Source organism: Eubalaena glacialis, chromosome 16 (genome assembly GCF_028564815.1).
Source record: "Eubalaena glacialis isolate mEubGla1 chromosome 16, mEubGla1.1.hap2.+ XY, whole genome shotgun sequence".
Taxonomy (NCBI): Eukaryota; Metazoa; Chordata; class Mammalia; order Artiodactyla; family Balaenidae; genus Eubalaena; species Eubalaena glacialis.
Window position 1 is genome coordinate 4,125,237 of NC_083731.1, and position 25,321 is coordinate 4,150,557.

At 39.3% G+C, this 25,321-nt stretch overlaps 2 protein-coding genes across 5 annotated transcripts; one reads left to right on the forward strand and one right to left on the reverse strand.

Annotated features, from left to right (window-relative positions):
* Window positions 1-524: 524 nt before the first annotated feature.
* On the reverse strand, window positions 525-15,985 carry ABHD13 (abhydrolase domain containing 13). 3 transcript variants are annotated; one of them, XM_061170791.1, is made up of 3 exons: window positions 15,748-15,985; window positions 10,066-10,178; window positions 525-1,758 (listed from the first exon to the last, which is right to left on the reverse strand). In XM_061170791.1, the coding sequence occupies exon 3, from the start codon at window positions 1,736-1,738 to the stop codon at window positions 725-727; it is 1,014 nt and encodes a 337-aa protein (XP_061026774.1). In that variant the 5' UTR covers window positions 1,739-1,758; window positions 10,066-10,178; window positions 15,748-15,985; the 3' UTR covers window positions 525-724. The 3 variants fall into 3 exon arrangements, with proteins under 3 accessions (XP_061026774.1, XP_061026773.1, XP_061026775.1); XM_061170790.1 differs by lacking the exon at window positions 10,066-10,178; XM_061170792.1 differs by lacking the exons at window positions 10,066-10,178; window positions 15,748-15,985 and adding an exon at window positions 10,040-10,047.
* Window positions 15,986-18,434: 2,449 nt separating this feature from the next.
* On the forward strand, window positions 18,435-25,080 carry LIG4 (DNA ligase 4). Of its 2 annotated transcripts, none has more exons than XM_061170653.1 (2): window positions 18,435-18,504; window positions 22,089-25,080. In XM_061170653.1, the coding sequence occupies exon 2, from the start codon at window positions 22,120-22,122 to the stop codon at window positions 24,853-24,855; it is 2,736 nt and encodes a 911-aa protein (XP_061026636.1). In that variant the 5' UTR covers window positions 18,435-18,504; window positions 22,089-22,119; the 3' UTR covers window positions 24,856-25,080. The 2 variants fall into 2 exon arrangements, with proteins under 2 accessions (XP_061026636.1, XP_061026637.1); XM_061170654.1 differs by lacking the exon at window positions 18,435-18,504 and adding an exon at window positions 20,470-20,800.
* Window positions 25,081-25,321: the final 241 nt, after the last annotated feature.

A 25,321-nucleotide genomic window follows, 5' to 3' on the forward strand; every position in this document is an offset into this window, starting at 1 on the left:
CATGATCCAGACTGTACCTAACAAAACACGGTACGTTTATATTGGAAAATGGGGTCCCATTTATTTGTAAGAAAAAGCTGGATCTCAGCATTCACCAGAGCAAAATTCAATGGCAACCTGCACATAGGCCTCAATTTCATTTCTTGCTAAAAACAAAATAGAGTTTACATAAAAATAGATATAACCCAGGTTACCATATACATTGGTATATGACCAGTATTTACATTAAAAACATTGCATTGCATAAGTCAAGGAATAAAATACCATCATGCATTTCATTTTAACTTTTAAGGTGAAAAATGCAATTACAGAACTAAGTTTGCTTACCATGATTGTCCCAATATTTACTAAAGGAATAATACCCAAAGGTTTCTTGTTTACATGTCTCCTTCCACACTTAGTCATTAATCTAAGTGTCACATAGATTACACAACTTCAGCAACAAGAAACTTTTGAATATAATATGCTATTATGATAGCATATTAAACTAAAGATATGGATACATAACCATATTGAAAGGTTCGATGAAAATGTATGAAATCCCAATAATTATAGTTCTTCAAATGTAAAAAACTATTTGGATCATTTTAAAGGAGCACTGAAGTCCTTTCAAAGTTTAATGTCACTCTTCAGACAAGTACAGATGTAACACACGTCTAGAAAGGAACATTCTTTATAATTCTGCACAAATTAAAATACACTGCATTAATCAAAAAGAAAAACATTATATAATTGTTACATTAGATGAAGTTTTTGCCATTTCTTCAGGAGAATGACTCTTTATTACTTCTTTGATGAACTGTTCAAGGGCAGTGAAGTAACCCTGGCATTGCCATGTATCATTATGAGTTCCATCAGGAAAAATGGCTAATCTCTTAGTCCGAGATGGGGAGAGTTCATAAAGTTGCTTCATCATTACTGGTGGGATTAATTGGTCAGAGAGTCCAGAGATGAAAAGAGAAGGCATTCTGCACTGAGAGATTTTTCTGTAGGACAAAAATTTATTTTTGTAGCACCATAAAGGAAGGTAACGCATTGGAAAGAATGAAAATAAAGTGCTGGCCATATGCGGTATGCTTAAAAATGTGTTCTCCACCATAATGGCTGAAATCCTATGTGAATTTTCAGAGGCCAAATGAATAGCTACTGCCCCTCCCAAGGAACGGCCAAAAAGAAAAATTTTTGTTTTGTCAAGGTCAGGTCTGGTCATCACGTAGTCTAGCACAGCCTCAGAATCTAGGTAGAGTCCTTCTTCACTTGCTTCTCCTTCACTTTTTCCATATCCTCGATAATCAACAAGTAAAAGATTAACTTTGAGGTTAACCAACATAAGCAATGCATTCGGTAACCTGTGACCTATGTTGCCTGCATTCCCATGAAAATAAATTATAGTTGGGGAATAGGGCGAATTGTCTCCAGTGTATCTTATCAAAATAAGATTTAGACGCACTCCATCTTTGGTTCTGATGAAAATGTTTTCATGTGGAATACCAGTCGGCATGGGAACATAAAGGCGTGAAGAAGATGGCTGTTCTGGGAAATAAAGCAATACATCCTGGAATTTATAGAGAATACCTGCTATTGATATGAATATTAACAAAAGTAAGATAATGCCTCCATACAGATGGAAAGTCACTATTAAAGGTAAAAGAGAAATACGGCAGAGAGCCCAAGACCATGAAGCCAAAGCTATTAGCCATCTTTCAACAAAGTTCCACAGCATCCAGGACTTTTCCATTGTGGCTCTCCGTAAGCGTCCTGAAGAGAGACAGAGATAGGGAGAATCAGTAATTCAACATATATCTATTATTTTAAAAGTTAGATCCATGATGTAATAAATCATGGTACTAGGTGAATTCTTGGAAACCTACATCAATCCATCCACAAAATCGATTGTTCTAATTTTCCTCATCCCTTCAGTTCTCAAGGTCTCCTTTCTCCCTCCACTGCTGTATATATGAAACACAAATATTCATCAAACTATATTCATTTTCTAAAAAAATGCAGGTACTTTCATTCATGTATTCTCCTTGATTTGACAGAAAAATAAGTTGATGCCATGCTCCCAATTTTTTATATGAGGGAACAAAGGCTCTGGAGCATAAGTGGATTGGCCGTGTCCCAGCTTTGCAGGCAGAAGAGCCTGGAGACCAAGGAGCACGCTTCTAAGGCTCCTGGTGCACCCACTGGTCAGCTAGATAAGGTGAGGGCAATTTTTTAATTTGAGGTAAAACTGACATATACCATATTAATTTCAGGTGTACAACATAATGATTCAATATCTGTATATACTGCAAAATGATCACAATAAATCTAGTTAACGTCCATCACCATACATGGTTACAAAATTTTTTTCTTGTGATGAGAACTTTTAAGATCTACGCTTAGCAACTTTCAAACATGCCATACAGTACTATTAACTTGTCACCATGCCGTACATAACATTCCCATGACTTATTTTACAACTGTTAAGTTTATACCTTTTGACCCACTTCTCTCATTTTGCTCACTACCCCCAGCTTCTGGCAACAACCAATATGTTCTCTCTGAGTATGGGGTTGTTTTGTTTGTTTTCAGAATCTACACATAAGTGAGATCATACAGTATTTGTCCTTCTCTGACTTACTTTACTTAGTATAATGCCCTCAAGATCTATCCATGTTGTTGTAAATGGCAAAATGTCCTCCTTTTTAATGGATGAATAATACTCCACTGTGTGTGTGTGCGCACACACACATCCCACATTTTCTTTATTCATTCATCCATCAATGAACACCTAGGTTGTCTCCGTATCCTGGCTATTGCAAATAACGCTACAGTGAACATGGTGGTGCATGTATCTTTTTGAGTTAGTGCTAAATTTCAAGTCTTTAATCCATTTTGAGTTAATTTTTCTGTATGGTGTAAAACAGTAGTCCAGTTTCATTCTTCTGCATGTGGTTACCCAGTTTACCCAACATCATTTATTGAAGAAACTGTCCATTCCCCATTGTATATTCTTGGCTCCTTTGTCATAAATTAATTGACATATATGTGTGGGTTTATTTCTGGGCTCTCTATTCTGTTCCACTGATCTATGTGTTTGTTTTTATGCCAATACCATACTGTTCTGATTACTATAGCTTTGTAGTATAGTTTGAAATCAGGAAGCATGATGTCTCCACCTTTGTTTTCCTTTCTCAAGAATGCTTTGACTATTCAGAGTCTTTTGTAGTTCCATACAAATTTTAGGATTATTTGTTTTTTTTTCTGAGATAAATGCCACTGGAATTTTGATAGGGATTGTACTGAATCTGTAGACTGCTTTGGGCAGTATGAACAATATTAATTCTTCCAATCCATGAGTCCCAAATACCTTTCCACTTTTTTGTGTATCCTTCAATTTCTTTCATTAATGTCTTATAGTCTTCAGTGTTCAATTCTTTTACCTCCTTGGTTAAATTTATTCCTGGGTATTTTATTCTTTTTTTAAATTGAAGTATAGTTGACTTACAATGTTTTAGGTGTACAGCAAAGTGATTCAGTTTTATATATATATATACATATATATAACTTTTTCAGGTTCTTTTCCATTATGTTATTACAAGATATTGAATGTATCTTAGGCTACATAGTAGGTCCTTGTTTATCTATTTTATATATAGTAGTGTATACCTGTTAATCCCAAATTCCCAATTTATCTCCCCCTCTTTCCCCTTTGGTAACCATAACTTTGCTTTCTATATCTATGATTCTATTTCTGTTTTGTAAATAAATTCATTTGCATAATTTTTTTATATTCCACATATAAGTGACACCATATGATATTTATCTTTCTCTGTCTGACTCAGTTCAATTAACATGACAATCTCTAGGTCCATCCATGTTGCTGCAAATGGCATTATTTCATTCTTTTTTAGGGCTGAGTAATATTCCACTGTGTGTGTGTGTGCGTGCGTGTGTGTGTATGCCACATCTTCTTTATCCATTCATCTGTTGATGGATATTCGGGTTGCTTCCACATCTTGGCTATTGTAAATAGTGCTGCTATGAACACTGGGGTGCATCCATCTTTTCCAATTACAGTTTTCGTCTTTTCTGGATATATGCCCAGGAATGAGACTGCTCGATCATAGAGTAATTCTATATTTAGTTTTTAAGGAACCTCCATCCTGTTCTCCATAATGGCTGCACCAATTTACATTCTCACCAACAGTTTAGGAGAGCTTCCTTTTCTCCACAACCTCTTCAGTATTTATTATTTGTAGACTTTTTGATGATGGCCATTTTGATTGATCAGTGTGAGGTGGTATGTCATTGTAGTTTTGATTTACATTTCTCTAATAATTAGTGATGCTGAGCATCTTTTCATGTGCCACTGGCCATCTGTATGTCTTCTTTGGAGAAATGTCTATTTAGGTCTTCTGCCCATTTTTTGATTGGGTTGTGGGTTTGGTTTTTTTTTTTTTGATATTGAGCTGTATAAACTGTTTGTATATTTTGGAAATTAAGCCCTTGTTGGTCTCATGGTTTGCAAATATTTTCTCCCAGTCCATAGGCTGTCTTTTCATTTTGTTTATGATTTACTTTGTTGTGCAAAAGCTTTTAAGTTTAATTAAGTCCCATTTGTCTATTTTTGCTTTTGTTTCCATTTCCCTAGGAGACGGACCCCAAAAAATACTGTTGCAATTTATGTCAAAGAGTGTTCTGCCTAGCTATTTTATTCTTCTTGATGGAACTGTAAATGGGATCATTTTAATTTCTCTGACAGTTCATTATTAGCATATAGAAACATGACAGACTTTTATATATTGATTTTGCATCCTACAACTTTACTGAGCTAGGTAGGTTGAGGGCAAATTTTATTAAAGAGGTAGTTAACAGATTCTAACCTATCAAGACCAATCCAATAGAATTTATTGTCAATTTTCTTTTTCACATTATAGAAAAAAATTATAATTAAACTAAAATAAAAAATATAAAATATTTTCCCTTCTATTTGGAGGTTCTCACAGCTAAATTTAAAAAATAATTTAAATGGAACACTAGTTTCTAATATTGTATTATTTTTAAGAAAAAGTCTAATAATTTGTCTTTCACATCTGATTAAAAAGAAACTTTAGATTGTTAATACTGTGAAATATGCTCAATCTTTTATAGAGCCCTTACTGCAATTTCATACCAGTGGGTAAACAAAGATTGCTACCATATACTGATAAGGCCATAAACACTTGGGGGATAAGTGTGAAACAAAGACACAGAAATTCTATTTCAGAACCAGAGATAAATGAAGAAAACGACTTACTGGAGAAAAATCTTTTTGAAGTTTGCTAAAAAATATAACTGATGTAAAGAAAATACAAAAGAAAAGCTTTCAGAAGTCATTGTTTTTGTTATCAAATAAAGTTTATGTGTGTTGTCTTAAAAAGGCACAAGAGGTGAGACGTTACAATTTTTCTTATGTAGTACTCATTAACTTATATATTTACTATTTTTAAAAATTACATTCTCTTTTACTCACTAACAAAACTACCATAAAGAAGTTATTCTTAAATTTAATAAATAATTGTTAATGACTTATCTTTAAAATTTTACTGTATGCCATAAGCTAATAAGTGTGGCATTTTAGTTCATCAAATTAGATTTAAACACTGAAAACCAAGTTAAATTATACTGGCTACAAAGATGAGTTAGACGATTTAATAGATTCGATTTTTCACTATTATCTCACCAAAAATATTTTACTATTCCGCTAAACATGGACTTTCAAATCTGAATTTGTGTTCAAATAACTCTCTTTGAACATAAACCAACAGCGTAGCATTTTTCTGAAGTTTCTCTAAAATCAACACTGCCACCCAGTTGCAGCAAGTTTTATTACAATAAGCACTATGTTAAGCCAGAGAAAAGCAGGTATGTGAGGTAAAACAAAAATCCAAGCTTAACAACTACAGAAGCAACACCTGAGCATTAGGTGTCAGACCTGGATAAGAATCAGATTGAAAGAGACTACACTACAGCAGCCAAATAAGCCAATTACACTGAATACTGAATAACTGTTCCAGGTCAATAATCAATGCTGTTTACAATCTCTGACCACTATTCATCAACAGCTTAAATTATACAGGGCTACTCTATAATCCTTCACTGTAGTGGATAAGTCTGAACAACACATCTGAGCATTTAAATTTTTCATCTAATGCTTACTTAATTTTATTTCTTTAAGAGAATGATTTTCATTTGTACCCAGAAGTTGTATTAGGAAAATTTGAAAACAGACTGGCATTTACTTTATACATCAAAATAAAATAATTTTTGTATAATGATTAGGATTAACAAGGTTTGGATATAACATACAAATATACTAAGGCACTGTATCATTTGGAAAATAAGATACCATTTAAGATATTTCTTTAGGGAAAAAATGTACTTTTTTTCATAGTCAAGCCAATCGTTTATGACAGAAGTATCAGAGATGAGTAACTCAAATATCACTTATTTGGTGATATAGTAGGAAAAAACACACTAAAATTCCATCACCCTTAAAGTCTGCTCTACCACATATTTGTTAAATAATCTTGGGTTTATCAGTTATTTCCAGTTTGAATTTCCTTTTCAGTAGAATGAGAATTCTAAAAATGCCTATTTATAAAGCTGGTCAGCATTATCAAATAAAATTAATTAAAAAGCATTTACAAATGCTACAGATATATTAACTTCATTTGCTTTTGAGACTAGTATTTCTGGCTGTACTACTACATTCTTAACCATGTTCTGCTTGAATTAACATCAAAATTAGAACTTACCAAGCACCTATAAGAAAAAAAATCTAGGAATTTGATAAGGGCATGGCAAAGCACTCCTACAACCTGGATAATCAGGAGTGAATTGACCCAAGTTTTCAAATCAAAGTTCTTATAAAAAACTAATACAACACTAAATAAAACATAAAGCTCCTAATACATGGACAGGGCATATTTTGAAATTCAAACCACTTACACAGATTAAACTATATAGTTAAAGTTTTCGATTTTCAAACTTTGAAAAAATATCTTTTTAAAAAAAGTAGCCTCTTTCATTTTTTTTTTTTTTTTTTTGCTGCCTCCAAAACAAGACTTCACTCACAGAAAAGGCTCAGTAAACAGCTACCATCATCATTACCATCATCTCTGTTTTTACATCACCCTATTTCTTTCTGCCCTTCTTAAGAACTGCAACTAGATGTTTAAAGATAAATTTGCTTTTTTAAACACACAGTTGCTTGCATATATTTATGATCATTCATAGGAAATTATGGCAAAACATCTATTTTTTAAAGGTCTTTCTATAATATATACAGTAAATCTAACCTGATATAATGAGAAATGCCTGAGAACATGAGAAATGCCAGCATCACATGACAGTCAAATCTTTTGTTGAGAAATTTCCTGAAAACAAGTTTCTGAGCTCTTCCCCAGAAATCACAAGCTCTGTACAGGGATCAACCTTTTGGTCTCTCGCACTGGGCTCTCCCTTCTCCTCTGTCTTCCAGAGGATGGGAACAGGACAGGATCCATGACCAGTGAGAGCTTCTGAAATAAGTTGTGCTCAAGCACCTCACTGTTGATCCAACCAGCTCTCCCATTTGTAACTATAGAAATATTTAAGGTCATTTTAACCCTGGAATAGGGAACTGTTGATGCGCTAGCTCTCAATATCCGGAGACCTGCTCACTGGCTGAGATGACATATTTCGAAGTGAAGTGAGGCTGGGACAGACGTGTGGTCTCCCTGTGATCATGGTTAGTGAATAACAGCAGCCGTCAGGAACCACAGTCCCCAGCATACCTCATGCTCTGGTGGCATCTCTGAGGGCTGTAACAATGTCTGAGCAATTTTCATTAATTTTCAGCTGACTCACTTTTCCAATTTAAGTCATTTAATCCTCACAACTTACGGAAGCATGTAATGTTATTTCCCTTTTACAGATGAAAAAAAACCAAAACAGGTAGAGAGGTGAAGCAACTTGCTAACATTTACAAGGCTGATTAATGCTAGAGACAAGACAAGAAATCAAGCCTTTTTGACCCAAAGCTCTTAATCTCAGATTTCAAAGCATCTAACTATTTCTGAGTCTCTTAGAATCTCATTATGTTCATGGTATGGATGCTTCTTAAATCACTGGTAATTTCCTGTAACAGCTGCTTCGTCTTCAGAATCTTTTCAACATACAATATGGAATTTAAATCTGTAAGGCCAGGAACTGTGTTTTTCTTTTTCACTACTGTATCCCTATGGGTAGTACACCACTTTACATATATTCAAAACTAAAATGTTTTTTAAATGAACAATCCAGTAATGTATCTGAATTATTAGATTTCTAAGAAAACACAACTGCATTATGAGCGTCAGACATATATATTTAAGACTGGACATCAGAAAAATGGCATATTTGAGTCCATTATTGGTTAGGAACAATAGGGATTAACCTCGCAGTTTTCCACAAAGCATTCCTGAAAAGCTGCCTTAATTAAATTGATAAACAAAGGTAATCTTGCAATGGATTGTTAAACTGTGGAAGTCAATAAAAGTCAATTCATTTTGAGGAATATCAAATGGAAGTCAATTTTAAGGACAGGTTAATAAAAACTGTTCTAGAGTGTGTCTGTCTCTTCTCTTTAATACATTACGGCATATTGGTGGTTTACAAAGAGACCTCCACTCACGAAATGCCTTATTTTTCCTAACCCAATTAGCCAATAATTTCTGCTCCTCCTTCTATATCATACCTCCATGCTCTTAATGGAACTGGATCTATCAAACAATATAGGGAGGATTTTTTATTTGATAAATTTGCTGAAACTACCAACAAAGTACAATTACTAGAGCCATCTGCTGAGATGTAAAAACAACTTCACATAAACCCAGATGCTACGATGATCAATAAAAATGAACACTGCCTCGGGTACAGTCCACTGCACAGATACTAGAGCTATCAGTAAGTTTTCCACTTATTTTGCCAAAAAATTAGTTTGAATAAAGGGTTAACAAAACCTTTTCTCGGACTTCCCTGGTGGCGCAGTGGTTAAGAATCTGCCTGCTAATGCAGGGGACACGGGTTCGAGCCCTGGTCTGGGAAGATCCCACATGCCGCGGAGCAACTAGGCCCGTGAGCCACAACTACTGAGCCTGCGCGTCTGGAGCCTGTGCTCCGCAACAAGAGAGGCCGCGATAGTGAGAGGCCCGCGCACCGCGATGAAGAGTGGCCCCCGCTTGCCGCAACTAGAGAAAGCCCTCGCACAGAAACGAAGACCCAACACAGCCAAAAATAAAATAAAATAAATTAAAAAAAAAAAGAATTAATTTTAAATTCACATCCATAATTAGTTCCATAGCATGATTCCACACGTCTCCTTAATCCCCACCTCAGACACAGTACCTTTGGCTCTAAATTAAAAAAAAAAAAAAAAAAGAATCTGCCTGCCAATGCAGGGGACACGGGTTCGAGCCCTGGTCCAGGAAGATTCCACGTGCCGCGGAGCTACTGAGCCCGCGAGCCACAACTACTGAAGCCCACGCACCTAGAGCCCGGGCTCCGCAACAAGAGAAGCCACCGCAATGAGAAGCCCGCGCACCACAACGAAGAGTAGCCCCCGCTCGCCACAACTAGAGAAAGCCCGTGCGTGGCAACAAAGACCCAACGCAGCCAAAAATCAATAAATAAAATTTAAAAAATAGAAAAACAAAAACCTTTTCTCCTCCATGAAAAAAAAGTGACCTCTGGTTAACCTTCTAGCACTGTTGCCCTGGAAACCTCATAAGGGTGGGATTCAGCTATGTTTCTCAGCAGCATTTTGTGCGGTAAACCTGACCCTTGCTAGTGAGCTAAGCCTGGACTGAGAGGACAGTGAGCAGCGCTGCAATGCCCAGCGGGAACGCAAAGAGGGGACACACTGTGTCCTCTGCTGAGTCCTGCTCGCTATGCCCTTGCGCTGCAACGAAAGCTACCGTTTCCTGTGGAGCACCAAGCAGCTAACTCACGGTGGCACCTGCTCCCACCCAAGTGCCATCTTTCCACTAACCTGAGCTATTACTTGGAACAATATACCTGATGCTGCCAGGCCAGGTTTTCTATCCGCGTCCTTCCACACAGCAGAGGGAGGCTGGTGCCAGGTATGGTCTTCTGAGAATGAGAATGTCCAGCTGAATCCAAGACCATTGCTGCTGGTCATGCAGAATAAGCAAGGCAATTAGTTACCCCTTAAAAAGTACATCCTATGAGGAAAATTTATGAAATGTGTTGCCAGAAGAGATGGTTATTTGCCAGGTTCTTTTGCATGCTGCAATGCACTTGCTGATAACATCTTAGCATCATGAACAATCAAGAGAAATGTGAGTTTAATATACTCCAAGTGAAATCAATGTTTATACTAATTAAAAACGCTGCTTAGAGGGAAAGAACATTAGACCTGTAGAGCATAGAAGCTCGGTCAACCAATATCCTTCATCTGCCAGTCTTCTTTTACATTATTACTCTGTTTTTAATCTTATGCCTACATCTTAAATAAATAGCTCACTTATTCCCATTTCTCAATTCTGCCTTTGCCAAATTATCACACCAGCTCTCACATATCAAATGTCTCTAAAGCCCATCTATGGCTTCAACCACCCCAGTAACTGCTAACTACTCACTAGCAGAGAATCTGATGCGTGAGCTCTTGTGATGATCTCTCATAAAAAGCAAACCTCACTTACTAATAAATCCAATGGACTTTTCTCAACCCACACTGCAACACCGTACCCCTAAGTAGCACCAAACCTGGAATCTTCCTCAGCTTCCAGTATAATCAAATCCCTGTGTTTCTCCCTCTGACCCACACCTAAATTGTAGGCATTTTCCCAGGCTCTGTATATTTACCTTTCTTTCCCTCAGGGATTTCATTCTTTCTCATGGCTCCAACCATCATACTTGTTTATGAATTATTCCCATTCTCCATGTCTACTCCATCTATAATCTCAATTTATCTGTTCCTTGAGTACCTGATGCTTCGTTAACAACACAGACTTATCCAAAACTAAACAAATCCTCCTCATCTAATGTTTTACATGCTTTATGTTAATTATGAACAAAAAAAACATGATGTGTAAACAAATACATTTTTTTAAAACAATTGATTCTAGGGCTACATATAAAATAACGTGCAAAGTAAATTTAACTATGTTACAATATCAGTAATAGGTACGTTATTATAACATGCACAGGTCTTATATCTGAATGAAAAAAAATCAACCTTAAAAACAATTTTTGTGCATTTTATTTAGATGAAGTGGTTAGAGGTGTCATACTGATATTAGTGAGCACTTCTCAAGAAATAATCTATTAAAAACATGACTAATTTTTATTATAATGTATAGACAAAGTAAATCTAATTATGATTGTTTTCTTTTTAAAAGAATGGTTTTGAAATATTAGTAATATCTTTTTATACTCTATAAGCACTTTGATCAGATGAACGAAAAGTAGAAATCTGATGATGATCATCTTGAGAATTTTATAGTCATTAACTTGCTTTGTTCACCTTCATTGCTCCATATGCTCCCTATCTTTAAATGTCAGCCCATAGAAGTACACGATAACCCATTTAAGGCTAAAAATATAAACAATTTATAGCTGTGAAGCTGTCAGAACCACCATGTTGGTTACAGTGTGAGCTGAGTGACAAGTCAACTGAGTGAGAGATGAACATGTGCATCTGACCTCCTGTAATCACCTTATGTGCTCCCTCATATATGTACTTGGAGGATTGCAAATGGTTCCATTTCTAAGGAAAAATATTTAAATAACTGTTCAATAAGCTGAGGCTTAAAAAAAAAAGAGAGATCAATAGATCAATACCAAACGTATGCCCACCCTCAACCATATGATTCCTCAGAACACAACTACACGTCCCCCAAGGGAGTTCTCAAACCCAGCCCAGACCACAAAATGGTCCCAGGGTTGGTTTCCCAGCCTCATCAGATTCCAGTGCATCCTATCATACTATTTAAAGATTAAAGACAATGCCACCAATACCTGCAGACATCTGCTATCTGAATCATAGTGCTCAGACACTGTAGACTATTTAAAATTTATAAATATTCAGTCTTATTCTTAAGTAGCTCATGATCTACTCAGTAACCCTCGATCTACTCAGGAATCATGGACATATATAACTGTATATGTCTAACATAAATTTAATTATAGAGGAGCCAAGGAAAATTAGAGAAAGATCACACTGTCCTTAAATAGAGCAAAAGAAAAAGAAAACCTTAACTATGTGTCCTTCACAACATAATTTTAGTAATCTCTGGATTTCATTATGCTTGAATACTTAAAGAAACCATGGGGAAATTTTTGCCAATTTTTTAAAAACAGGACAAAGTACAACTCTAGGGTTAAGAATTTCTCTTACTTTCAATCAAACAGCTGTCTATGCCACTTATTTTTATTCATTTAGCAATATTTTATCCAAAAATTTAAAATAAATAAAGATTAACAACTTAGATATATCAAGAACTAAAACTCAAACTATGGGAATGGATACATTTAATTATGACTGCCCCAATAATACTAGCAGAATAAACTGAACAAATATGTTACTCTTTCAATCGCAGATAAAATTACACTTTAATGAAGGCTGGAACTGTCTCACAAAAAAAAAAGTAAATGCTAATTATTCTCATTACATTTTAAATGCAGAAGTTTATATTGTATTGCACAGTATATATTCATTTACTGATTCTGCCAACAGTAAAAGGTCTTTGAAAACTATAAAAGATGTTTTACCTATACATGAATTAAATATGACTTCCCCAAAAACAATCTGACTAAAGAGTAATCAATTATAAATACAATTTTAAAAAGTCATAAATGTACTATTATTTTAAAGGCCTTTATATCCATCTCGATTGATAATTTTAGGAACATCTTGTTTAAAAATAAAAACTGCTCGTACATTAAAGAAACATACCGACAAGTGACAAAACCATGTGTAGGTTCAAGGGAAGACTAAAAAGTGGAAAGCAAATTCATGCGTCACGCCTAACGTCTACATCACAGGGGGAGAATGGTATCCTCTGGGGGAATTCACAGCTTCCAATCACATTTCAAGTAATAGAGAACGCAGATTCAGCCCTCCTGCATCAATGGATCTCCCTTTCTGCTAAGCACTGGAAAGTTAAGAAACCATGCCAGCTGCACAGCTGAAATGAAAACACAAACAGCCACTATCAGTGTGCTGGAGACACCACAGGATGAATTATCTATTTCCCTAATGGTTACCCACGTGTCATCAATAATGAAAAAGTGTGTATTAATAGTCCTATGGGACAAATCAACAGTATCTGCCTATGGAGATGCTGGATTTAAACTGGGATTTCAATCGGCTTGAGCAGACATCTGGAACATTATACCAGGCAGCAACTTAGTAGCATTTTTGTGCTTTCCCTTTCGCTTGAAGCACAGAAGACTTCGCAAATATAGTCAACTCCGAGAGAACAAAGATAACAGTTTCTTGTCACTGTGGAAGTCAATCACAATTTATTCTGAGATTATAAATATCAAAGAAAGAAAAGGGTTAAAAAAATAGATCCACAAGGCTAAAAATGCAAACAGTGACGTTAGAATTAAAACTGATAATGAAATACAGAAAGTTTCCAACTTACGATGGGATAGTGTTCTAAATACTATTAACTAAATGGGTGAAACTTAGAATTTATTTTCTTATAAAATCAGTGTTACAGAAGAAGTACGATTCTCAGGCTAGCTCATAAATGCACACAGTTCACACCCTGGAAATACTACAGCTTTGCAATTCCAGTACGATATACTGCTGTAGTTGTTGAGACTTATACGAAACAGCAACATAAAATGTAATAATTTATTATGCAGTCTATCATTTGAGGGGGAAAAAATCTTAATTAGAAAAACTAGAACGCTTTTTTTTTTAGGTCTATTCTAAAAAGAGTATATAAGGACCTCAAACATTCCTGAGGTGACTAAACAATAATTAGAAAGATTTTAGAATCTCTGAGTAACAACCGAGTTCTAAATTAAAGAAAAACAGAGAAACAGAAGTAGATTTTCCTGAGGTAAGCGACCAGAGAGGAGAGATCACAGAAAAAGGTTAGGTTGGATTGTTTCCTATACCCACTTCTAAAGACACAACGTTGACTCAGGATAACTTGGTTAGTAAATGCTCTCGTTCAGGCCCGAGGTGTGGCTGAGAAGCCAGGAGGCTTGCCAAGGTCCGTATGCACAGATATTCATAAGCTGGCTCACTTTCATCATTCCAAAGGACCTATCAATGGCAGGCAGCGCCGTGCTGTGGGAAGGAGGGTGTTTTCAGGCTCTGTACGTTGACAGCTGGGTGGCTTTTGACAACTCACTTAAGCTTTCTAAATATATGTCTCCTGGTGTGTAAAAAGGGGGTCAAACACGTAATTGAAACACGGCTGAGATCAACTGTAACACAGTGTGTTAATACATGCAGCTACTTGCACGAGACAAAAGTTAAAGCATTTTATTAACTACTAGAGCAGAGTAAGTACAACCAGAAGGTCTGCTAGACCTGGATGAAATAATGGTAGGACTCACTGGAGATCACCTGAGTAGGTGCACACAGGAAGGAATTAGGGCGCTGCCTTATTTTTTCCTGTCAAAACCCAGCTCAGGTAGCAGCTCCTTCAGAAAGCCTTCCCTGGTCCTCTACTCCCTACTGCCAACCATTCCACATCCTGTAGTTTGTACAAATTCATGTGGCGGCACTCACTACCGTAGTGTAATTCATCTGCTTTACAGAGACTGTGAGTTCCTTGATGACAGGGACATCATCTTATGCAAATCCGTATTTTCAGTCGACAGAGCAATGCCTGGCACACAGTAAGTCTCTATTAACAACTACTGAATTGAGCCGTCTAGGGCGTAAGCAGGACAATTATGACATACCACTAGATGGTCAACCACGAGTTCTTAGCTCGTGGAATAAAACTTAACCTCTCAGCAAGATACGTGATTAACCCACGCTTGCACACAAGTTCTTAACGCGTGCCGAAAGATACCAGGAGAGGATCCATGAAAAACCAAGCATCAAAACTTAAAGCCCCCATCTTCTTGTGCCTTTCTATGCAGTTACTGTAACATGGTGAACCTAAGGGCTATCGAATAAAAGACTTTGTTTGGGGTTCTGATACCTTGGGCAATAACTCTCGTAATGCATTTTGCACAAAACACATGCTGACAAGACTCTACAGCAAAACTGACTTCAATCTATGGGGTGCTCCCGCCCTGTTTCATAAACACCCCAAAGTTCCTGCCACGGAATTCGCAGGGCTAAACCTGTTCTTGACGTGAGTGGATCAGGACCACTCCATGCCTCACACCTGGCAGCTGGGATTGTCGCTGCACTTTTCCTGTGTGCGGGAGAGGGCTGGGCTGGGGACGGATGGTGTCCACGCGCCGGTTCGTACACGTTACTAGAAACATCACTGACAGCGCATTCTAAGACACCTTCTAGGACAGCGTCCCGGCGCCGCACCGGAGGGCGGTCGGGAATCGGCGCGCCTCGGTTCCCACACCGGCGTCTGTTTGGGCTTCTCCCCACCTCGGCCGGCGAGGCTGCGGAGCGGGCTCCGTCCGGTCCCGCACGGCCCTGGGCGCGCAGCCCCGCGCTCCCGGGAGGCCCCCGCCGGTCGCCCCCCGCGGCCCCGGGACACGGCGGCCCCGCGGCTCGGCGGCCCGCACCGCACTTACTTAGACCTGCTCGCAGGCTGCGCAGTCGGCCGCGGACTCGGAACCCGGCGCCGCGCAGAAGCGTCCCCCCGCGCCGCTTCCGTCGCTCCTCATCGTCCTCCTCCAGCCGAGGGGCCGCCGCCGTCGCCACGGTGTAGCCCGGAGCTCCTGCGGCGCCGCTCTCGGTTCCTCCACTTCCGGCCCACGCTCGGTGTAGCCGGCAAATACCCCCGCCGGCACCCACATCACCTGCTCTCGCCTTCCTCCCGGGAGTGGGAAGCCCGCCCGCCCTCCCGGGCATGCGCAGAGCCCGCGGCCGGAGGAGTTTCCCCACCCCCCCGCGACGGCGGCCCGGACGGACAAGATACCGCGGGAACGGGCCGCCCGCACGCGCATGCTCGCGATGGGCCGGGTAACCAGCGACGGGTTGACCCGCAGCCTCTCTTCCCTCCGATCACCGGCAGGCCTCTCGCCCCGCCTCCGAGGCCTCCGGGGTGAGAGCTCGGAGCCTGCCGGATCTGCCTGCAGGACGTATGTCTTCCCGAAGAAACGGTGTCTGCCCCAGTCGGTTGTTAGGGGTATAGGAGTGAGTTCCGGCACTTAAATCGCTTCCTTAACTTTCTCTTTTTGTCTTCTCCCAACCCAGGCCGCTCCTACCTTTGTCAGAGTGGACCGTCACGGGCGGATGCATGTTTTATGAGGCCCGAAACTTGTACCATTTATACGGACCTTGTAAAGAAAAAGAATGGAACATTACCTTACTTTTGCAAATTTTACAGAAGCACAAGACCGTGAAAACATTGCTAGGGCCTTGGAAGTGACCATACAAATGGGCCCCTGAAGCTGGAGCGTCATTACCTTCACTGACAACTGCCTTGCGCACCAAATTGTACTCAATTGTTTGTTTATAGATGTCTGACCCCACCCCCGTCATTCCCTATTCTCTGTACCCTGTGTTACATATACAGAGGATGTGTAACAATGTTTTTTAAAGCTTGGAATCTGCTACCAACTTGAGAGCTCCAGGTCAGAGAGGCTCTTGATAATAATTCCTATTATTATCAGGAGTTGTTATCAGGTGGTACATCATCTGATACGCACCACCCACCATGGTAGACCGACCACTTACAAAAATAAACTAATAATCAAAGCAACTCTAGACGATACTCAATGAAAAACTCTTGATTCTCTTTGAACCAAGCATCAGAAGGCTAAAATAACATGGTAACTTGGAGATGGGGATTTGAAACAACTTGGAGTTTGTCTGGTTTCCTTGTTCCCCTCTTATATCACTAATACAAAGTGCAATCTCCGACATTATACAAGCTCAGTAGATGTTGAACAGGGTACAAAAATGTACACAAATGCCTTCGCAAAAGATGGGCACGTGGAGGGTCCTCTAACTTAACACTATTGGGTGCTCCTCCAAAGTAAATTGATAATTAAGTTGACTAGTAGGTGGAAAAATTACCCACAAAACAGTACCATGTGACTTTATGACTCAAGGGATTTTAGAAAAGTAGATAACATAGCTGGTGTGACATATAATTGTTGTTGAGCTAGAAGGAGCCTTAAGTCTAGCTTTACTACAAATTAGTACTGTGGATTAAATGTGTGTCAGTTTGTAAAAAGAGGCTTTTGTACATTAGACAACAACTAAGGGCACTTAAAACTCCAAAATGTATTCTCAGAGCTTGTTGTAGCAAAATTTCACTTTCATTTTAAAGCAATAATATTTTATGCTAAAATGAAGTAATTCTAAAAGTTGTTTCCTCCTACAGTTTATGAATAATTTCTCAATTCTCCATGGTGGAAGAGGACAAACCATAGCAAGATACTGGTAGAAAGCCACAGCTCCTGGAAAGACACACACAAGGATTCGGGTTGTTTTCATTTCTCAATCCTCTGTATGTAGCACAATTTACAATATCATAGTAGGTGCTCAGTAGAGATTTGTGGAACAGTTTTATTTTGAATCCTTGAATAGAAACTAGTCCATTGTTGATTTCTGAGTATGCAACTGTTTGTATCTGTATTATGAATTATATATTATGTATTATTGTGAATTATGTATTATTTCTGTGTTACGAGACAAGAGCTCACATCACAGTTGCACCATCATGAAAAACAAATAGGAAAGAACTGCCTTAGACAATTTTGCAAAAGCATATTTTTCCACCTAAATGAAACAGCAGACGATTTGGGAGGGAAGATGCCCGCTTCTCCCCTGGGTGCTTTCACAACCGCGGAAATGAGTGATGGTACCACTCTTTACACATAGGGAGCAGAACTTTGACAGGCTGTCACTTGCTAAGAGTAGCCTAAGCAGAGAGGCTCAGGCTCAAAGTCCCAGTAAGGAGCCAGTGGACAAAGTATTTGGGGGTCTCCCTCAGCGACGAAATCCACTCTCGTGGGCCAACCGTTTGCAAAGAGCACCTGCTGCTGAGGCCAACGGGAAATGTGTTGGTAACCACACTGTAACCCCGGTTGCCTCGGGGCCTCTGCAGCCCAGCAAGGTGGGCGGTCCTCCCAGTGCCTCCGGAAAGGTACCGCGCCTGCGCACATCATCTTCCTGACGTCACAGCCTCTGGGCCCGCAGGTGGCGACGGCGCTCGCGTACATCAGCCGCGTGAAGTCAGGGCCGCTCCGTCCGCAGGAAGCGATTGCGCCTGCGCAGGGAGCAGCTGGCGGAACCGGCCCTCGGTCCTCCCGCTTCCGGTTTGGCGGCGGCGGCGGCGGCGGCGGCGACGACGACGACGACGACGACGACGACTTCAGGTCAGGTTGGCGGTTTGTGTGGCGGCCCGGGAGGGGCCTCGGATTCCACGGAGGATCCAGAGGTGGAGTCTGGGCAGGCGGAGGCTGGGCAGGTGTGGCCGAACAGGAGGGGGCCGTGTCGCGTCTTCTTAGTCCAGGAAATGATGCAGTCTTAAGAGTTCAGGTTTCTTCTTCGTCCTTCGGTTCATCCTCCTCGGGTCCCCGGGTGAGGGGCACCGACACCCTGGCGACCCGCCGCGTTAGAAGCCCGGTCTCCGGTTCGGGGCTCTTGCTCTGGACCACACCCCCTGGGACGTGGGGCGAGGGGACTGTAGTGTCCCCCGCCTTTGACTTTCAGGAGCCGTGTTGGCTGCTTGAATGGCCTGATTCCGGCGCCAGCCCCGCCAGCTGGGGACCCCTGGACTCAGAGCTAACGGTTTGCCCAGGGCCAGGACTCCCCCGGCATCCGTTGATGAGGGTAGTGTGGACCGTCCAGTGATTTTGCAGGGAGGGAATATGCTTGTTTCTCTTCTTACGCCTTGTCTTTCACTAACTTCCTGCCTCCCACAGCTTTCTGGCTTTTTCTCACCACTAATTTCTTTCTCCTGAGGTTCTCCCAGTATATCACAAAGTGCTGTGGAAGGTGGGCTCCTGTCAACCCTTCTGTCTTGTCGAGGGTTGCACGAAGGAAACTTCACCTGTGCCATCCCTTTCTCTCCAGTAGAAGAGCATTGAATCATCTCCCATATTCACCGAATAAAACCTTGCTAGTGTGTCTTGTTGTATATAGGCAGCAGCTGAATGGATGATGAGTCATTATTGTACTAATTATTTGTATATATTCTCGTGAAAGCTTTGCTTATCCTTGTCAAAATGAATCGTCCTCCTCTCTTCTTATCCGCTTAGTATTTTGTAATATTCATGTGTTCAGTGTCTTTGGGGTCAACAAGCATTATAGTACTAAAATCGATCGGGGGCTTATTAAATGCCAGGTACTGTGTTAAGCATCTTATGTGAATTCTCAGGCATCATCCTAATTTCTACATAGTTATCAACCCCACTTAACACTTAAGGAAACTGAAACTTAGAGAAATTAAATAGTTGCCCCATATCACACAGCTATGAAGTGTTAGACTCCACATTTAAACTCAGATTTATTGGCCTCCAGAGCCTGAGCCCTAACCACAAACTTCTTTGTATTGCTTTTTCCCAAATCAAAAACATCAGCTAAAATCCCCAGAATCCAGAAAATAAAATTAAAAGAGTATGTAAAAAGCAGTGGAAATCCTAATATTTGACTTTTTTGTACAATTTTAATAAGTAAAAATATTTGAAGTCTACTCATTTTATACTAATTTTGGAATCCTTGTTATGTATGTAGCAGTTTTACGATGCATATATATTTACATCATTACGTGGATTTCAACATTAGTATAAAGTAATTTGAGTCTTCGCCTGAGACTTGTTCAGGGAAACTTTGACTTTGAGACTGTAATAGAATCTACAGATAAATCAGAAACCCTATACCAATCTTGAACATTCAAAGAAGTATTTCTTAACATACTTCGTTTGGTATATATTATATATGAATTGTAAACAGGGCATTATATACAGTCATGTGCTGGGGTGAGGGAGCATGTTTTGAGAGCTGAGACAGTGAACAGACCTAACCAGGTGTTGCAGTCAGTTATTCAAATGAGACACAGCAAGGGGAAGCAGTTCCTGTATTCAGAGACAAAAGACCCAGGATTGTGGTCTCTCCTGGGTTTATCTCGGCCTAATGGACTCTGTAGAAATTGGATTTCCTTTGTCAGGAATTAGACTGAGAAGTGAGGGTTTTTTTCCCCATAGGCCCCCAAATGGATTTTGTTAGCCTTCCCCAGAGCAGTCATAGCTGCTGGGTGTTTTTAACCAAACTACCCCACCACTTTGTGTGTGTGTGTGTGTTTGTGTGTGTGTGTGTGTGTGTGTGAGAGATGAGCTCCTGGCTTTCCCTAGTGTGCTTTTCCAGGAACTCAACTGTAGGTTTCAGTAATTCATTCAACAAACCAACCTACTATGCGCCAGGAGCTAGTGGCACAGATTACAACATGATTTCTAATCTCCAGAGACTGACAGTTTAGTAAACGTGGTATTGTAGTTAACCATGTGATTTCTCCTGCTAGATAGTGTAGCCTCGTGCTAATAATACTGTGTGATTCTCTTTTGTTTGCTGGGGCAGGGAATTTCATGGACTCTGCACCACAAGAGACCTCCCCACTCCCTGGAAGCTGCTCTGACTCCCTGCCCTGTGGGCTACATGGGGATATGCCAGGAGGTATCTGAAACCACAAGATAAAACATGGCTTAAATTCCTAGAGTACACATTTTACTTGAATCTTTTTTTGGAAAAGTTAGTATATTTTAGTGTTACATAGTTTAAACCATATTAGTTCTGATATCTTATAGATTCTAATAGAACTTGCATGATTATTTAAAACTTCAAAGAAATTTTATGCTTGTGGTGACCACTTTAGCAAATATTCTAGACCCTAGTCCAGGGTCTAGGGTCTAGAATAAGGCCCCCGTTATTTCCTCTCTGACTTTTAGGAGATATCTCAGTGAAAAGCTCTGTCTCATGACATTTTACTTTTGCTATATTTTTGTTAAAGCACTTAGCATTTTATAGTTGTTCCCATTACATCTCTTTTTCATTGCAAAATGTACTCCTGAGGCAGAAACATACTGTATTTGCCCATAGCACAATGCGTGGCCCATATATAGTCAGCAAGTGGTTTTGGGATTACTGGCATGGGATTATCAGCCAAAAAAGTGCACTAATGAATTTAAATTTATAAAACTGTAAGTAACTATGATAATAGAGTTAAGAGATAGGTAAAGTGAGAATTTCATGGGGAGGATATTTTGATTTGGGTTTTGAATGCTAGAGTGATTTGTCATAGCAGTGAAGAAGTGACAGTAAACATAGTCATAGGCTTTGTCTGGAAGAAGAGGGTACTTATTTGGGGGAAAGGACCCTATCTATGTAGAAGTTCAGTTCAGCCGAATTTCAATTCAGTGAGCTAGTGATTTGTTAAAAACATGATTTTAGGAAGTTTTTTTTTTTACATATAATGGGTAAACAACAAAGTCCTACTGTATAGCACAGGGAACTATATTCAATATCCTGTGATAAACCATAATGGAAAAGAATATAAAAAAGAATATACATATGTATAACTGAATCACTTTGCAGCAGAAATTAACACAATATTGTAAATCAACTATACTTCAATAAAAAATAAAACAATAAAATGGGAAAAATTGTTTGTAAATTGAAAAAAAAAAGTTTGTTTCTGGTGCTGTGTGGTGGTGGTCTGAAAGAAAAAGAGGAGAAATATAAGAAAAGACCACAGGAGCCCAGAAGTGAAATGGGTTTGAAACAAAATAGTTGATTATCATTCAATGTAGAGGTTGAAAAGAGACATCATTTGTAACATTGGTCTGTTTTCATTTAACAAACATTATTAAACATTTGTTATGAACCAGGCACTTTCTGTAAGGTCTTTACATTAAAATTTAGTTGAATTTTATCTTTTACAGTTATTCTCTTTTTGCTTTATCAGATAAACCACCCGAAAATTCACCGTCTCTTCCATGGCTGCCTCACAAACTTCACAGACTGTTGCATCTCACGTTCCTTTTGCAGATTTATGTTCAACTTTAGAACGAATACAGAAAAGTAAAGGACGTGCAGAAAAAATCAGACACTTCAAAGAATTTTTAGATTCTTGGAGAAAGTTTCATGATGCCCTTCATAAGAACCAAAAAGATGTCACAGATTCTTTTTATCCAGCCATGAGACTTATTCTTCCTCAGCTGGAAAGAGAGAGAATGGCCTATGGCATCAAAGAAACTATGCTTGCTAAGCTTTATATTGAATTGCTTAACTTACCTCGAGAAGGAAAAGATGCCCTCAAACTTCTAAACTACAGAACACCTACCGGAACTCGTGGAGATGCTGGAGACTTTGCGATGATTGCGTACTTTGTGTTGAAACCCAGATGTTTACAGAAGGGAAGTTTAACCATACAGCAGGTAAATGACATTTTAGACTCCATTGCCAACAATAATGCTGCCCAAAGGAAGGACCTAGTAAAGAAGAGTGTTCTTCAGCTTATAACTCAGAGTTCAGCACTTGAACAAAAGTGGCTGATACGGATGATTGTAAAGGACTTGAAGCTTGGTTTTAGTCAGCAAACTGTATTTTCTGTTTTTCATAATGATGCTGCTGAGTTGCATAATGTCACCACAGATCTGGAAAAGGTCTGTAGGCAACTGCATGATCCTTCAGTTGGACTCAGTGACATTTCTATCACTTTATTCTCTGCCTTTAAACCCATGCTGGCCACTATAGCAGATATCGAGCGAATTGAGAAGGACATGAAACACCAGAGTTTCTACATCGAAACCAAGCTAGACGGTGAGCGCATGCAAATGCACAAGGATGGGGACGTGTATCGGTACTTCTCCCGCAATGGATATAACTATGAGGATCAGTTTGGTTCTTCCCCACAGGAAGGTTCCCTTACACCGTTCATCCATAATACATTCAAAACAGATGTTCAAAACTGCATCCTCGATGGTGAGATGATGGCCTACAACCCTAATACACAAACTTTTATGCAAAAGGGGAATAAGTTTGATATTAAAAGAATGGTAGAAGATTCTGAGCTGCAAACTTGTTACTGTGTTTTTGATGTATTGATGGTTAATGATAAAAAGCTAGGGCAGGAGACACTGAGAAAGAGGTATGAAATTCTTAATAGTGTTTTTACACCAGTACCAGGTAGGATAGAAATAGTGCAAAAAACACAAGCTCATACTAAGAAAGAAGTAATTGATGCTTTGAATGAAGCAATAGATAAAAGAGAAGAGGGGATCATGATAAAACATCCTCTGTCCATTTACAAGCCAGATAAAAGAGGTGAAGGATGGCTAAAAATTAAACCAGAGTATGTAAATGGGCTGATGGATGAACTGGACATCTTAATCGTGGGGGGCTACTGGGGGAAAGGTTCCCGGGGTGGAATGATGTCTCATTTTTTGTGTGCGGTGTCAGAGAAACCCCCTTCTGGTGAAAAACCATCAGTGTTTCATACTCTCTGTCGCGTTGGCTCAGGTTACACCATGAAAGAACTGTATGACCTGGGTTTGAAGTTGGCCAAACACTGGAAGCCTTTTCATAGGAAAGCTCCACCAAGTTGCATTTTATGTGGAACAGAGAAGCCAGAGGTCTACATCGAACCTTGGAATTCGGTCATTGTTCAGGTTAAGGCCACAGAGATCGTCCCCAGTGATATGTATAAAACTGGCTGCACGTTGCGTTTTCCACGAATTGAGAAGATAAGAGAAGACAAAGAATGGCATGAATGTACATCTCTGGAGGACTTAGAACAACTTCGAGGGAAAGCCTCCGGAAAGCTTGCGTCTAAACACCTTTATGTGGGTGATGATGATGAACCACAAGAAAAAAAGCGGAAAGCTGCCCCAAAGATGAGGAAAGTTATTGGAATTATTGAGCACCTAAAAGCACCCAACCTTTCTAACATAAACAAAGTTTCTAATATATTTGAAGATGTGGAGTTTTGTGTCATGAGTGGAACAAACAGCCATCCAAAGCCTGATCTGGAGAACAGAATCGCAGAATTTGGTGGTTACATAGTCCAAAATCCAGGCCCAGACACATACTGTGTGATTGCAGGGTCTGAGAACATTCGAGTGAAAAACATCATCTCTTCTGATAAACACGATGTTGTCAAGCCGGAGTGGCTGTTAGAGTGTTTAGAAACCAAAAGCTGTGTGCCATGGCAGCCTCGCTTCATGATCCACATGTGCCCGTCAACAAAACAGCACTTCGCCCAGGAATACGACTGCTATGGGGATAGTTACTTTGTCGATACAGATTTGAACCAACTGAAGGAAGTGTTCTCGGGAATTAAAAATGCTGGTGAACAGACTCCTAGGGAAATGGGTCCTGTGATTGCCGATTTGGAACACCGGTATTCCTGGGACAACACTCCTCTTAGCATGTTTCGACACCACACCGTTTATTTGGACTTGTATACTGTTATTAATGACTTAAGTACTAAAGTCGAGGGGGCAAGATTAGCTATCACAGCCCTGGAGCTTCAATTTCATGGAGCAAAAGTAGTTTCCTGCTTAGCTGAGGGAGTGTCTCATGTCATCATTGGGGAGGATCAGAGTCGGGTTGCAGACTTTAAAGCTTTTCGAAGAACTCTTAAGAGAAAGTTTAAAATCCTACAAGAACGTTGGGTAACTGAATCAATAGACAAGAGTGAACTACAGGAGGAAAATCAATATTTGGTTTGAAGCTAGCTTTCCTAGTGAGGGAAGCCTCTGATCTGGCTGACTCATTAAACATTTTATTTTAATCTCTTAAAATCTATGCTTAAGCAGTATTATTAGATATAGAAACACAGTAATCATAACTTTTGATATAGAAAAGACACCCAATGGCCCAATGTCAAGAAAGAAAATTTTTTAACAGTGTAGTATTTGATTATTTTTATAACCAAGATGAAATAAAATGTTTACAGTCTCCTTATAGAAATCTAGAATTTTGACTCAGATATTAATAAAATAGATTTGAAGCTTTTAGAGTCATTAAAAACAGTGACCTAAAGAGGATTTTCTGAAGTCAAATAAAAATTTTAATAATAGATTTTGTCTAATAAAAGCATTGCAAGAAAAAAATCAAAATTGTTACAATTGGACTTGTAAATATATGTCTTTTTAAGTTGAAGGCTAAAATTCCTCTTTTAAATGTGAACAAATT

Excerpts from the sequence above, each read along its gene's own strand:
- ABHD13 (XM_061170790.1), bottom strand. The coding sequence starts at position 1,738 with ATGGAAAAGTCCTGGATGCTGTGGAACTTTGTTGAAAGATGGCTAATA.
- LIG4 (XM_061170653.1), top strand. The coding sequence starts at position 22,120 with ATGGCTGCCTCACAAACTTCACAGACTGTTGCATCTCACGTTCCTTTT.